At 32.8% G+C, this 17,187-nt stretch overlaps 1 protein-coding gene across 1 annotated transcript; it reads left to right on the top strand.

Annotated features, from left to right (window-relative positions):
• The first annotated feature begins 15,825 nt into the window (after positions 1–15,825).
• On the top strand, positions 15,826–16,945 carry LOC149570741 (EPIDERMAL PATTERNING FACTOR-like protein 8). The gene is made up of 3 exons (XM_089817950.1): positions 15,826–16,002; positions 16,094–16,143; positions 16,742–16,945. The coding sequence occupies exons 1-3, from the start codon at positions 15,924–15,926 to the stop codon at positions 16,943–16,945; spliced, it is 333 nt and encodes a 110-aa protein (XP_089674076.1). The 5' UTR covers positions 15,826–15,923.
• Positions 16,946–17,187: the final 242 nt, after the last annotated feature.

Below are 17,187 nucleotides of genomic sequence, written 5' to 3'. Positions count from 1 at the left end.
ATGCATCTTGTATTTTCATCTCTCTTTTTGGGGGAGGGTTTTTCCCATGAGGTTTTCCCTCTTTCTCCACTTTATGAGAGATTGCATTTCATTATGTACATGGGTACTTAACATGGCCTAGTAGCTAGGACCCATCATGCATTTTCATCCTAGCTTTCGTAAGCTTAAGTGCATTCCCCTAAGTTGCACTTAAGGGGGGTGTTGGTGTAAATAATTATTCACTATTTACACTTACTTAAGTTTACTTAGGTCAATGCATTATTTTATTATTTCTTAGGCGAGACACTTAGGAGTTTGTGTACTCTTATGAGTTGTCATGTTGACAACACTGGAGTAAGAAAATCTAATTTAGCACATGGTGTCTACAACAATGGAGTTTGCATAATTAATTGAGTTGCCATGTTGACAAAATAGTTATTCACACTCTTATTTTAGCACATGGTGTCTACAACATAATTTTACATGCTACACCTTTGTAGGCTTATACTCTCAGCATTTCACTTACTCCTATGCTTAATGGAGGATAATCTACTCCTGGTGGACATGTGCCTGGTTGTAAGACTTATCAGTGTCCTAACTCCTAGACATTTAAGAAGCATTTCAGAGGCCTTTATATTCAGACACTCCTAGTGTGTATGTACATGATAGAACATTGAATGACAATACATCAGTTTTGGATATTGTTATTTTGATCATGCCTTGTTGGTCTACTATTGTGCTTGTGCTTGATTTCCTTGATCTTGGATGATTTTTCCCTAAGGAAAATTCTTACACAAAGAAAATTGAGAGTCAGGTACTGAATAACTTTAACAAACTTGAATCGGGGTAAACCTCTTAATAGAGTGGTCTTAACATGTCTTTGTAAATCTCCTAACAACGTCCTTACTTTGTTGTAAGTGTTAAATCCTCTAACAAGGTAAGACCTAAAAATCTCTTGATCTTTTAACAAGGCAAACCCTTCACAGGGTAGATCATATTTTATGGTCAAACATTGTAACCTTAATTAGTTAACTTTATTAGTGTAGTAGTGAATATTTGTGGGTGTCATCCCCACCCTAGTTTTACCTTTACCTTGGACGGTTTCTGGATAACAAATATTGTGTTATGTGATTTACTTTAATGCATGTGATTGATCAGATTTATATGTTACAATAGATTTATATTATAAGTTTTACATGAACAAGTTAATGAAAGGTATGAATGAAATGATGAAAAGTTAGAAAGTGTTAAAGATTTTAATTCACCCCCCTCTTAGTATCTTGTTTATCCTATTTACTCCTCCATAAATCAACAATGTATGGGGTAAACGAGATGACCTTGATCCTCCTCCCTTAGTTGGCACTACTCTAGCCATGTAATGTTGGTTTTATTTCTAGGAATTTTGCTTTTATTCATATTTTTATGTTATTTTCAGTAGTTTGGCTTGGTCCATTTGAAACTCATGGGTGAATTCATATATCCCCCAACACTTTTTTTTAATTACTGTAGTTATATTATAAAATTCAATGGAAATATCTATTCATCACAAAAATAAATAAATTATGGAGAATACTTTTTAATAAAAATCATGAATGGGGAGGCTTTACAAATTACAATTTCATTTTTTTTTTGAATATATTATAATATAAGTTAGACTTTAAATTCCTTTATAAACAATAACTTTTAAATAAAAATATATTAAATATTATATAAAGATAATACACTTTCATTAAATGAACATAACTTGTCTTTTCTTTCATATCAATAAATTTAGAATATAAACAATTCTTCTTAGACTACCTCCACAATAGTGAGTCTCTCCAACCTCTATTGTTCCCCTTGAATATAGTATCCTCTTATGCTCCTTGAGCACATTTTCAAGTCACCATCCACTACGCTCAAAACATTGCCTTTTAGGATTTGGTGTGCACTAACTTTGAAGCACCCACCTTCCTCAGATGCGTCTTTAGCTTGATTCTCCCATCCAACATTTGCAAGACTACACCACAATTATAGGAGGCATTACTTTGCATGATCATAGGTAAGAAGTCTATGTATTTACCTAAAATTATATATATATATATATATATATATATATACACACACACACACACCACAATTGTAGGAGGCATTACTTTGCATGATCATAGGTAAGAAGTCTATGTATTTACCTAAATTTATATATATATATATATATATATATATATATATATATATATATATATATGTATACATATAGATATGTATATGTATAGATATACATATGTATATGTATACATATACATATGTATATCTATACATATACATATCTATATATATATATATATATATATATATGTATACATATATATATATATATCTATATATATCTATACATATGTATACATATATATATATATATATATATATATAGATATATATAGATATATATATGTATACATATATATATATATATATATATATATATACATATATATATATATATATATATATATATAGATATGTATATGTATAGATATACATATGTATATGTATACATATACATATATATCTATATATATCTATATATATGTATATGTATACATATATATATATATATATATATATATATATATATATATAGAGAGAGAGAGAGAGAGAGAGAGAGAGAGAGAGAGAGAGAGAGATCCATATAGTTTGGACATTATACAATTTTGGGAAAACTACAACTCTAAGGGCCAACTAAACAATTAATAAGTAATTCTATAATTGATGGCAATGCTATTAATATCCAATTTAAAAATCGACTACTAGAAATTTACAAGAATGCAATAATGAACCTAGAAGTTGACTTCTAACAAATGAAATATGAATTGTAGCTTTCAAGAAATAATCCAATTTACTAGTAGGTTCAAAAATACGTGCTTCTCGCTTATAATCACAGGTGCTCTAACACCTGATTGCTGACCTCCAATAATTGATCGCAACCTTCCACAAAGTTTGAAATTGCTGCTAAATATAGGGACAACAACCATAGTACATTTCTCTCTAACCACACCAAATAGTAGACAATAATGACATTCCAAATCACAAATTCTCCAACTATATACATACATACATACATACATACATACATACATACATACATACATACATACATACATATATATATATATATATATATATATATATATATATATAGAGAGAGAGAGAGAGAGAGAGAGAGAGAGAGAGAGAGAGAGAGAGAGAGATCCATATAGTTTGGACATTCTACAATTTTGGGAAGACTACAACTCTAAGGGCCAACTTGTTCTTCAAGATTTACTTTTAACATTCATAATCTATAGCTGAATTGCTAACCTTAAAATGCTTTCTCTTAATAAAATATGAATACTATTTCGTGTTCTTTTTCTTCCTAAATTGTTAATCAAAGAATTTGCTATTGATTTATTTAATGTAACTAGGTCTAGTTTACTTATGTTCCTAAGAATAAGTGAATCATGTATATGTCTTGATCCTTTATTTTTTCCTAAAATGGATAATGAATTACACTAGATATAGATTACACCCATAAAGGGAAAACTATTCATGTGTACATGTTCCTTCACCTAACCCTTATAGGAACTATTTTTGTTTGAGTAAGGATAACATTTATAGGTTTCTTTTATTTAGACCTTTCTTAGATATAATCCCCTTATATCATGTCTTATTGAAATCTCTAAGTATTCATCATATGATTCGCTAAGGCTGGTTTACATCTCAAATGAAGAATTCCAAATCCTATAATATTTTTATCATGGATTGATGCAGTGTTATAAAAGCTTTGGAAAATCAACCATTTACTATAGCTTTTGTTTTAATATTTCCCCTTCTCCTTTTATTCTCCCCAAAGGAACAATGAGTCAACTTCTAAATCCCAAGAGACTACTTTACAGGATGCACCAGGTCCCACTCATATATGAACCTTCTTGAATACCCTTATTTATGTGTGAGCCTCTTAGGATCATCTTCAAAACCCTAAAAAAAGTCATCAAATATCAATGGAGATGTCATCAATGTATGGATATTATTGATATGGTTCCAACACAACTTAAACAGGCTCAAAAAATCTATATAACAATGATATGGTCAATCAAAGTTGCCAAAAATAATTGTTGACCACATGTAGATGATATTAACATGCTGACATGGCATCATGAGAGTGTGACACATGGTAGAATATATAGGTTACATGTGTAGTTGGCATGGACCAACCAAGTGATGATATGTTGTAGGATATTGTGGTGGTATGTACATGTGTTAAAGACTAACCATATCATGACATATGTTTATATATGGAAAACAAATAGTGATACATGTTACAATAGCTAGCTTCCATGTGGCACCATGACCATCATTTTTTTTGCTAAAACAAATTAAGTAGTTTCAAACTATTATAAGCAATAACTGTTAGGTCAAGTGGATTATTTAACTCTTTTAGTGTGAGATACACTTTTTTTCATATATAAAAGGGGTTACAAGCTAAATATGGAGGCCAATAAGTTAAAACCTTTGACCTCCCAAACATAACCAACATCTTTGATATATGAGTATGGCAAAGTTTTCTTCTCTTATATATTGAAGTGTGGTCCATGAAAAGAGGGCTTGAACTCCTATCCTTATCAAGTACTCAAAACAATAATTCCAAAGTTGTATAATCCTAAAAATCTTGAATGGGTTTTTAAAATATTTCTACTTGATTTGAAATTTATAGGCTTAGTATAGGTGATATGGGTAATAATTTGGTTAATCCATAAATAGTATTATAGTAGAATTTTTAAAAGGTTGGACTTTATCTCTTGAAAAAAAAATCTTGAGATAATTCTTGGAAAATTTTAGAAGGAATACAGAGAGAAGCCTTGGTTTAGGTTTGATGTTGTAAGCTTTGTTCTCATATTTTTGAGAAACATGAGTTCTATTTTTATTGCTTTGGAAGCATTGAAAAACTAACAAACAAGACTACTAGTAACATGTTGTTGGAAATCTATCTTCCTAGAGAAGTCTACAGAAAATTAATCTAGAGAACTTGTCATTTAGCTAGTAGAGCCTAGATTATGTTTTCTAGCATATAATTTAGAAACAAAAGTTGAATAGCTTGGACCAAGCTTAGAAATAATGTTGAAGTTAATTTTTTTTGCATCCTTTTTCAATTCTTATTATTCCAATTGTGATATTATAGATTTTATTTTTTTGAAAAACTCAAATATAGTGTCAAAATTGATGCGAGTTCATCCTATGAGTTTAGTATTTGATTGATATCCTCCTAACATCTTGTTGACATTACAGTCAATTTTATTTATCAATGACACACACACACACACTTATTAGATAACTAGCAGTTACTAAGTGCATTATATAGTTAATAGTGTTAACCAAGTAATTCAGGCTCTATTGAGTTCTACAACTGCTACTGAGTTCAAGGAACATCATTCAGTTTACGTTGAGCAGTTTCTACCAAGTTGGTGATTGTTAGTATAAATTGAGCTTCATAGTGTTTACCGAGTTTCTCGATGCAAACCGAGTTCTCTAGTGCTTACGAAGTTCATAGTTTCAGTGATGTGAATCTAGTGTTCACTGAGCTATGTAGTGTCAACCAAGTGATTCAGTTTATACTGAGCTCACATTAATAGTGTTGACCAAGATATGCAGTGTCAACCAAGTGATTCAATTTATATGTTGAGTCTCGTAGTATTCATTGAGTCACCAATGCAAATTGAGTTTAGACTACTTGGAAGTGATTAGTATGAGTCGAGCTTCTATGTCTACCAAGTGCATGATGATGTCGAGCGTTGACAATGGTTGCCAAGTATTAGATCCTCATTGAGTTTGTCTTCAAAACCCAAGTACCTACAGTTCGGCCGACTTTGTGTATTGTGGTGAAACTTGTATTGTAGTCAAATTTGATGAATTGTAAATTGGATTGGTGTATATGTAATGTATTGTACCATATCCAAACATATGTAAGAAAGAATGTAATATGTATTGAGAAGCAGAAGTATGAAGTTTAAAGGCTACAAATAGTATAAGGAGTAGCAAAGATTTATCCATCACAACAAGTTGATCATTACACTCCAAAGAAATCTCATTCAAAAAATCAAGTTGCAGATTAGAGATCAGCCACTGGTTCATCCTAATAGGTGGAAAAGGTAAATTCTTTCACAAGGTAGACCTAACAATCTTTTGTAAATTTCTTTACCGAGTGCATACTTTACTGTATGTTTGTAAATCCTTTTGCAAGGTGGACCTAGTAGTCCTTATTGCTCCTAACAAGGTAGATCATCAGAAGTGATCATTGTAAGCCCTAACAAGCCAACTTTATACTGTAGTACTAAAGCTTGTGGGTATCATCTCCACCCCACTTTTACTTTCTATTTGGAAGGTTTTTGGGTTACCATATTGTGTGTCAAAGTGTTATGAATGTTTTAATGCTTTCAGTTATTCATGCATGCAATTAGATCAAAATACATGTGAATGATTAATTGGTGAATTAAGGTTAAGTTTTATTGGTTCCTAATTCACCCATCCCCTCTCAGTCACCTAGCCTATCTTATATTTCCAACAATTGGTATCACAGCTTTGTGGTTCTCAAAGGAAAAGTTTGAACAACTTGAGCAAAGATAAGAGGCTATGGAGGTATTTATACTTGATAAGGCTATTGACAATGAAAAGATAGAATTGAAATTAACTATTGGGCAACTCAAGAAGGCAAAAGAGCAACTTTTTCAATCCTTGAAAGGAAGAAAAGATCTTGTAGTACAGATAAATGATAAACTCTACATTAAAGAAATAATTGAAGATATCCATTCAGAAACTAATTTAGATGAAGCAATCAGAGAACTATTAGAAAAGAATGGTACACTTCAAGAAGAAGTAGGAAAGCTAAAAAGAGAATAAGGAATTCAGTCAGTAAGATTGTGTGAAGTCATGGAACAGAAAAAAAAGATAAAAGAAGAGTTAGAAGGAAAGAATAATGAAATTTAGCATCCATCCCTTCAACATACATACTTCATTGATCAACTTACTAATGCAAATGAAGAAATCGTGAACTTAAGATCAGAGAATGAAAGATTGTAGAATGATATAAACACTGAAAAACAAACCAATGAGAGGATGATGAAATCTCAAGCAGACATGAATCAATTGAATGAGCAAAGTCAATATAGACAAAAAGAAAAAGTAGGAATTGGATACACACAAGAAGGTGAATCATCCCAGCAAGGAGCTCAAAAGAATCAAGACCTACTTGCAGTCACTGTGGTAAGTTAGGTCATACATCAAACAAATGTTGAAGTAATGGTAAAACTAAATTCAATGGAAAATGTTACAATTGTAATATGCATGGTCATAAAGCTAATGAATGCAAAGAGAAACGAAGATTTGAAGGCAAATGTCACAAATGCAAGAAGCATGGGCACAAATCTTTTGAATGCAAAACCAAGATATTGAATCCAAAAGAATAGATTGTAAAAGCTATATTTGGTTGGAACTACAACACATGATGCATATGTCATATTTTGGAGAATTTGGACACATTAGAATAAATTGTGTAAAACATCACATGAGGAAAAGAGACACCACTAGAAGATGTTTTATTTGTATAGAACTTGGACATCTTGCCAAGAACTATATGAACACTGGAAGAATTGAAGATGAAAAGAAGGCCAAGGCTGACAACATCATAAAGTAGATGAGACAACAATGGATTCTAAAATCTTCTGAGAATGCAAGTTTGAGAAATGAAGCTCATGTTACTCAAGAATTGGGTAACTCAAGCATTTCTACTTGAGCTCTCACAAGGATAACTGGAACTAAGATTCTTAAGCAAACATCTTACATCAGTTCTAGTCAACTAGAAGGAAAGATCTATATTAGCATTCAAGATGAAAGGTGATCATCGAGATTTTGAAGGAATTTTGGACATTTCCAAGCTAGGTCGAGTTGCAAGACCCTACCGAGCAAGGTTGAGAGTAACTAAGTTGTTGTGTGGACATAGAGTCGTGAATGTTCCTATTGAGAAATTAATTCAAGTTGAGTGAGAGAAAGTCTATCATCAACCAAGAAAACGTACCAAGCATTTATGGTGACTAAAAGATGAAATTTATTAAAAAGGGCAAAATCAAATTCATTTGTCACTATAATTTTTTGAGAGCTATATACGAAGAGAAATTTTTGTACATCCAAGCGATCTATGCTATTTATTGTTGAAGCTTTCTATATTTTCACAAACCCTATCGAGTGATGGAATCCTCCAACAATAAGATAAAGAAAGGGTTTGAGATGTTAGTCTAAGGAGTTGAATGAAAGGGACCTGATTTCAAATTGAGTTCAGTAATTGCGAAAGCCCTTGATCCATTAACAACTTAGTCTCAAATTCTATCAAATGTACTTCTAGTAAATGATATTTTCTCACATTTTCAATGTTCAATTCAAGATATAGGAACCCTAGAAATGGATGAAACTTTGGAGAAGTTGTGTGTGAATGGTGTGTTAAAACTAGAGCATTACCACCTGGAAACCAAGGGTTTAACCCACATTCCACACATGCTCTGAGATTTTTAGATAAAATGGATAAGGTTTATCCTTAGCCATGTGCACAATGAACAATTATGGTTGGAGCAGCCAATTCTCATAATGAAGAAGATAATTCATTGAATCACATGGCTTCCAATGTTGACAAAGGCAAAAACCACCAAAACCCTAAGTTGGGTAGAGCTAGAGAAGAAAACCCTTGCTGAATGGGATGGAAGGAGTATGAAGATCAGTTGAGTTACTAATATGGAGCTAAAATTTGGAAGTCATATAATTGCACACAAGATATACAGCTTCGGTTGACTCAATAATGTATCATGTGAAGTAGTGGATCTCACTTTCAAAGTGGTAAAGAACAACATGTCCTTCAACATTGCCGAGTTGATGTTGAACTAGTTCAACAAAAACATGGAAAGCATAAGAACTTTGAAGAATAAACCTTGTAAGTTTGGTTCACTTTTAACTTGTTTATTTTTCTTTGTACAAAAGTTTTTCCCCTCAAAATGTATAGTTGTATGGAGAAAAGATGTACCTATTCTTTATCAAATCAATGAGTACATAGCATAAATGGGAGAAAATTATGTCAATATCATGGACAACTATTTTGATGCATTCAAGGAAAAGATGAATAAAAGATTTAGAATACCAAAGAAACTTGTAGAAGACTACAAGGATGATATTTAAATTTTATGGTAGATTGTGACAAAGTATATGCACAAGCAGTTAAACCTAGAATTGTATGGATCAAGCCACTAGGTTATGAAATCAATATTGATGACATTAGGGACATTATTGAGGCATTGTTAAATGAACCTGTGAATCCAAAAGCCACATATTTTGGCACATATGATGAAGCTAAAGAAAGAATTGAATTAGAGATAAAACTTCCTCAAGGTATTTCTTCAAGAAGTGCAATATCTACTTTTATTGCCAATCCTTCCATTTCCACCATTGTTTCTATTTTGAGCATGCAAATAATAAGTACGAAGACAATTGAGAGCAAGTCTCAACTAAGTACAAAGGTCTCTTGCAAAGGCAAATATAAGGAAGAAGACATTGATCTTGATGAAGGCATAGTTATTCCAAATTAGGATATCTCTACTCTAAATCCTGATGAAATGCATACAGTAGGTGAGCTACTATAGAAGAAAGCTAAGCAACATAGGCTTAGAGAGGAGAGACATCAAGTGCTTGAAGATGCAAATAATATTCTTGTAGAGGCACTTAGCATCGAGGTTGACACTTCTCAACCTATTTTGGCTCAATTAGTTGTAGTCCAAAAATTTAATGAAGATTTGAATGGACAAGAGAAATTGTTGTAGAGAGCAGAGAAGAAATTTGAAAATAAAGTATTTAAGCTAGTAGCACAAAAGATTGCAATATATCAAGTAGACTTGTCTACTATTCTAAGCCCATTGGAAACCTCTACCAACAATGTCACTTCTCTATTTGGTAAACTCTATGATACATCTATCTTCATGCAGAAAATCAAAGATATACTCTCCGAGATAGACGAAAATCTAAGGCAAGTGTACACCAGTTGTCACTTGACTTGAGCTATAGTTCTGCTCATCATACAAAGATCAAATTTCTAACTGATATGCAAGCAAAATTGCTATGGGAAGAAGCCAAGATAAGGGCTACACTTGTAGATATACAAGGCATGATTCTTCTAAACATGGATGCATTGTAGAAACACATTGCACATGCTAAAACTCTCATACATGATAACAAATTCTTCATTGCTAATCACATGATGGAATTATCAACAGAAGTTTAGATTGCATTGCATGCAAGCATGGTGTTGCAAGAGAATTGGGACAAGATAATGTCACTGATTTTAAAGGTACATTTTGACTTCTTGTCACATTTTGGCATTACTATGTAGAATACACCTTTGGCATTTATGTCAAAAAGGGGAAGAAGATGTATATAACATGCAAAGCATATTGTAAAGGGGGAGAAGATGCGATATAAAAGTGGAGGATATGAAAAGATGCATTAAAGGGAAGAAGATGAAAAGATGTATACAACATGTAAAGTATATTGAATATATATGTATGGGGGAGCATCACAATATTATACTTATACATGTATAGATATTTAGATATACATCTCTTACAAAAGCAATTTTGAAAAAAATTCAAAAATAGAGTATGTTACTGAGTTGCAGACACAAGATGGAGACAAAGATTGTTTTAGAACTTTTTGAGGATTTAGTTTTGATTGATAAGTATTTCTGTCACTAATACCAAAGAGGGAGATTGTTGACATTATAGTCAAGTTTGTTTATTAGTGACACACACACACACACTTATTAAGACAACTAACAGTTACCAAACTCATTGTACAGTTAACAGTGTTAACCAAGTAATTTAGGCTCTATCGAGTTCTACAGTTGCTACCGAGTTCTAGGAACATCATTCAGTTTGTGCTAAGCAGTTTCTACCAAGTTGATGATTGTTAGTGTTAGAAGTTGTAATCTTTCCTTGGTGTATTTATAAACCAAGGTTAGACCTCCTTTATTTATTATTATAATATATTAGGATATAAGCCAAGGTATCCTAATATATTTCTTTTTTGTCCTTTTTCCACTACATCTTATTTTGTCATCTAGTGGAATATGTGAGGACAAATATATATTGTAATTTCTAATTTTAGATTATTCCTCCTTAAGAGGAATCTCACACTTGGCCTCACACACATATGAATGGTGGCATTCATAGACATGGGAGTTACATTCTAACTCCTCTCTCTCATCTCTATTTAAGAGATGACCCTCTTCTCTCATTTAACAACAATGAGGGTTCTTCCTCTTCTCAAGTATTGTATGAGCCATAGCTCTCTTGCTCTCTCTCTCTTTCTTCTTAGGCTTTTCATGCCTCATTCATAATGTCACAAGGGGTTTTCTTTGCTTTCCCCTTTTCAAATATCTTGTCTCATGGTGTTGGAGTTTGAAGCTTTCTATCTCCTATTTTATGGTAATATCTTTTCATGCATTTACTCACTTAGATTCTTTCCTGGTATTGCTTATTTACAGATTTCTTTTTCCATTTCTAACAGTTAGTATAAACCAAGCTTCATAGTGTTCATCGAGTTTCTCAGTACAAACTGAGTTCTCCAATGCTTACTGAGTTCGCTGTTTTAGTGATGTGAATCCAATGTTGACCAAGCTATGCAATGTCAACCAAGTGATTCAGTTTATATCGAGCTCAAAGTGATAGTGTTGATCGAGATATGTAGTGTTAACCAAGTGATTTAGTTTATATGCCAAGTTTCATAGTATTCACCAAGTCACCAGTGCAGACTGAGTTTAGACTACTTGGAAGTGATTAGTATGAGCCGAGCTTCTACATCTACCGAGTGCATGACGATGCTGAGCATTGAAAATGGTTGTCGAGTATTAGAACCTCACTAAGTTTGTCTTTAGAACTTGAGTACTTGCAGTTGGGCCGACTTTGATGGATTATAAATTGAATTGGTATATATTTAATGTATTGTATCAAATCCAAAGTTATGTAAGAAATCATGTAATATGTATTGAGAAGTATAAGTGCGAAGTTTAAAGGCTACAAGTAGTATAAGGAGCAACAAATATTTATCCATCACAGCAAGGTAATCATTACACTCCAAAGGAATCTCATTCAACAAATCAACCTGTAGATCAAAGAGTAGCCACTGGTTCATCCTAACAAGTGGAATAGTTAAATCCTTTCACAAGGTAGACCTAACTATCTTTTGTAAATCTCTTTACTAAGTGCATACTTTACTGTATGTTTGTAAATACTTTTGCAAGGTGGACCTAGAAGTCCTTATTGCTCCTAATAGGGCAGATCATCAGAAGTGATCATTGTAAGCCTTAACAGGCCAACTTTATACTGCAATATTAAAGCTTGTGGGTATCATCCTCACCCTAGTTTTACTTTCTATTTGGAAGGTTTTTGGGTTACCATATTGTATGTCAAAGTTTTATGAATGTTTTAATGCTTTTAGTTATTCATGCATGCAAATAGATCAAAATACATGTGAATGATTAATTGACTTGAATTAAGATTAAGTTTAATTGGTTCCTGATTCACCCATCCCCTCTCAGTCACCTAGACTATCTTATATTTCCAACACATCCTACATACCAAATAGGCTTTTCAAGGTTGTCCACATTTCATTTGGTGTACTAGAAGATTCAATGTGACAAAGAATGTCAGAGGAGACTTCATTAGAGTACCATAGGCTTCATCATATTTATTATAGTTTTTTATCTTTTCAAAACCACCCCAAGGTTTAGATGTATATCCTATTGTAATGTATGATGATATCTATATCTTTCCAAATATATTAAGATCTTATATTTTGATTCAAAATGGTGTTAAAAGATGTCTCCATGAGAATAAAGAAGAGGATTACAAAGAATGAGGAAAAGTGCAAGAAAAAAAATACAAGACAACTTCACTTTCCACTAGTCTCAACAAGTATTGCCCCTTGATATTGTAAGGTTGAAAAATTATAATTAGTGCATTTACAATGTCATTTACCATATACACTGCTTTCTTGCCCTCTAATGGCCAAAATTAAATTTTTTGATGCAAATAAATTTGAATCAAAATATAAAAATTAGTTTTGTACTTATGTAATACTCTTCAATACCTTTTCTAATGCCTATTCATTTTTATTATCCTAGCAAGTTATTAGTATTCTCTCTTTCCTTATTTTTATACACTAGTATTAATCTTTCTTAGGTTAACCAAGTGAGTCTAGTTTAGTAAATGAGTTGTTGAGATGTCATCATCCTTCGAAGGATTTATATTTTCTATTTTATATGACTTGATAGTACCTCCCACTAGTTGGACTTGCCCATCTCATATTTGAGTCTAGACAAAATCTCATTATTTGGCTTGTAGTTTCACTCTTTTTTTTTTGGGAGATCTCGATACCATTATATTGTCTTGATATTTGTACATTTCTTATTAATTATGTTTATGATATTCATTTATAGTTTTATAACCTCTTTATCTAAAAATAGCTTGTTTATGCCCTTGTTTCATAATTATGGTAAGTTTCTTATCTCGTTTCTCCATTTAATAGTGAATTGGATGCTCTTAAACATCTTTTCTAGTTTTGTACTAGAACTTAAGAATCTTGGGATTAGATTTATGGTTTTTCTAGACATTTTGGACTAGCTCATTTTTCATGCCCAAATGATTTTGTTGGGAAGCCTTATTTTACTTCAAAACATATCTAGCTCTACCATGTTCTTAGGGAGAAGGTCCTCTTCATTATTGGAAAGGTATAAATGTTTTTACCTTTTTAAGATGTTATGCTAAAGTTTATTTATCTCTATATCCTAAAGCTATTGTTTCCTCTAATATGCATATATTCAAGCACAATCTATTTGAATTGCACTTAAGGTGGTCCATCTATAAGAGCTTTTGAAAAAATAGAGCAACACTCTTTGTATTGTTGCTAATGCCATGCCTCTCTCCTCTATCCTCCTTAAAGATGCTAGGGAGGTTACAATCAATTTTGTAGAAGAGATTGTGGACCTGAGGGCCATGAATCCAAACACTTGAGGAAAAGACATGAATTTTCTTGCGATTGAATCCAAGCCTCAACCATTTTCTGCCTCTTACCATGGGTGTGGTGCTCCTAGGTGGCTAGACTTTGGCAAGGTTCCTCGATTGAAATTGAGCATTTCTTTGGTGGATGTTCAACAATATTTTGAGAATACTCTTAACCAAGAGTACATGCTCGCTTGTTGGAACTTGGTCAATGATAATCCTATCCTCGACGATGTTTGGGAAAAACTTGATGATAAAGACCCTTTTCTTCTGAAGTGGCATTAACTACTTAATTTATATGTTTGCATTTGACTCTTTCAACTATTATCTTTCATTAAATTTTAACGTACATTTTTTAACAAGTTTGAAAATTTATTTTCAAAAAAGTTAAAAAGGATTCTATTGGGCAGTAGGTAATCTCAGACAAAGACAAATACCACCTTTAACAGACAAGTAGGTAAGGGAAGAGACATAGTAGTTGCTTAGGCTAACTTTGTGCATCTAGAACTCCTAATCCATATGTTGAAATTTGCCCATTTTTTCAATAAACTTCCGTAGGTGAGTAAAGAGCTTAAAGCTAACCTTTTGGCTTTATTGCATTTATGAAGCTCTTTGTAGAACTTGTAGAGTCGAGGTGGTCTGAAAGTGTCATTTTAAAACATTCTCTTAGAAGCCATTATGTTCACCCCAATAGCTGCTGTGCAAAATGATAGTACTTTTTGCACAAATGGACCAATGGGCAACCAATAAAGTTAAAAAATGATCGACCATTAGTACATGTATGATCAGCTATTAGTACATGTGCTGTCATTTTTAGAAGCTTTTTATTAGTGATAATTGAGGAAGTCTATATATATAGAAGTGGCAGTAAACTTGGTGGTCATTAGAACGTGAGGACCAGTGTAATCCCATTTTATTTTAGTGGCAGTAAACTTGGTGGTCATTAGAACGTGAGGACCAGTGTAATCCCAATTTATTTTCGAGTTGTTTGTTGTAACATTCCAAACTTTCTTTCCATTGTGGAGGTTTGTCTGAATGAGACACTAACGAGGTGGAATCAACCTTATGTTCAATGAACACAATGTTTTGCCCAGGGCAGAATGCAACAACACAACTGTCTGCTAATTAGTGCTATGAAGCAAAAGCAATGATGTATATAGAAAGGCCTGAGCTGCTTGCTTTACATTCCCAGTGTACTACCCTGTCTGTTTTCTTTCCATTTTCAAAGCACTAGTGATGATGTATATGAATGGTCCTCAATCGCTCATTTTTATATTTCTGGCATATCACGTGTTCACCAAATTTTGTAACGTTATCTTAAATAAACATCGCCATCGCCAACGGTTCTCATTAATCTCATGTCAGTTAAAATGTGCAATGAATGTTAGAGTCAGCTGATCACACAACAAAAACGAACTGTACAAATTTTACACTAATAAGAACGTGTAAACCCTCCGTAATATAGCTGTTATCATTAAGAAGTACAGTCAGTCATTAGAGAATTCTAATACAACTTTACCTCGTATATATGAGGACTGATGTGACTAGAAAAATGGTTATCGGTGGGTTTTGTACTCCAGCTGCTCATGACATTAAATTTTATTGGGAAATGAAACCAGACTCCCATGTGATTCGTGTACGACCCAAGTCCCCAGATTGTCCGGAGAATCGTCATGCAAGTTAATTGCATGTATCCTGCCTTCTCATGCATTTGTGTTTTGTGTGACTACCCAAAGTTTTCTTTTGGTCGATTCCATTTGAAGATCCAGCGCGCTTTCACTACATTCTTGGCATTCAGTTATTATTAACTAATGAATGCTGCTGCAATAAAGAGAAATCTAAATGCTACAGAGAGTCATGGAAGCTGCATTTTATACCAGGCGTCTTCTCATCTTTTCCCTTGCCTTTCTACTCATTGAAGGTTGGTTCTTAGTATCAGTCAACTCATATAAGGTGCCTTATTTATGGATTCGTCAGTCTGTACTGAAACAAAAGTGTTCCTCCTGACACAGATGCGAGTGGAAGAAAATTAAACGGCTTTGGGAATACTCCTCTTCGACAGGTTAGTCCAGTAGTCCAGATCCCGCTTTACTAGTTTATCAGATTCCATTGTGCCAGTTTGCTCATTACATTTTAGATCATGTTCATGATAATTTTTGGACATTGGACTGGATTGTGTAAAAAATATTATATATTCTTATATTGATCATGTATGTAGTGTGATTGGAAACATTAATGGTACCATCAAACCCAAACCCAAGAATTATCATGAACAATTGTATGAATTGTAAAAAATATTATATATTCTTATATTGATCATGTATGTAGTGTGATTGGAAACATTAATGGTACCATCAAACCCAAACCCAAGAATTATCATGAACAATTGTATGAATTGTAGAAATCCCATGGTTCTAATTTCAGATAATAATTTAAGATAATATTTCATAATCTATCATTATAATGATACTGGTTTATGATTTATGATCTATAATGATGCTGGTTTATGATTGATATGTGATAATTAATAAATTTGATTGTATGAAAATCATCAGATAACGTTTCCTGATCTAACATCTGATAGAGTTAATAGTTTATAGCTTCCTTTTACTAGCTTTGTTGTATAACGAAGGATTACATTACATTTTGTATTTTATCAGAAACAAAATGTACAAGCGGGGAACAATTTAATAGGATCCAGTCCGCCAAATTGCAAGAACAAATGTATGGGATGCTCTCCCTGCAATCCAGGGTTGACAGTCCCTCCCCACGTTGGAGATTCACAAAGTAACGCAGAGGAGGGGCATTATTATTACAACCTATCATGGAAATGCAGATGTGGAAACAGAACTTTTCAGCCTTGAGAATCATTTGGTTTTTTTAAACGTAGCTCAGTTAAGCTAGAGAATAATGAGTTTCAGTGAGTTGAAGCAAAGTTATCAAAACCCTAAGCAGCTCATTTAATAAAAGTAGGAGCTTAAAGTAGGCAAGCTTCCCAAATTCTACAACTGGTTCTCCTGCTAGTGCAATAAGAATTAATTTATCAATGGCAGTGAGCTTACCTATGAAGCTGTGGTTAAAGTTGGTTGTAATTGTGGAGCATCTA

The sequence above is a fragment of the Cupressus sempervirens genome, chromosome 3 (assembly GCF_028749045.1).
Source record: "Cupressus sempervirens isolate cs-2001-9-10 chromosome 3, ASM2874904v1, whole genome shotgun sequence".
Classification (NCBI taxonomy): domain Eukaryota; kingdom Viridiplantae; phylum Streptophyta; class Pinopsida; order Cupressales; family Cupressaceae; genus Cupressus; species Cupressus sempervirens.
The sequence above is the reverse complement of the archived record's forward strand: the minus strand, read 5'-3'. Positions and strand labels throughout refer to the sequence as shown.

Coding starts and splice junctions, on each gene's coding strand:
- LOC149570741 (XM_089817950.1), top strand. CDS start 15,924: ATGCTACAGAGAGTCATGGAAGCTGCATTTTATACCAGGCGTCTTCTC. Junction 16,003..16,093: donor TGCCTTTCTACTCATTGAAG/GTTGGTTCTTAG, acceptor CTCCTGACACAG/ATGCGAGTGGAAGAAAATTA. Junction 16,144..16,741: donor GGAATACTCCTCTTCGACAG/GTTAGTCCAGTA, acceptor GTATTTTATCAG/AAACAAAATGTACAAGCGGG.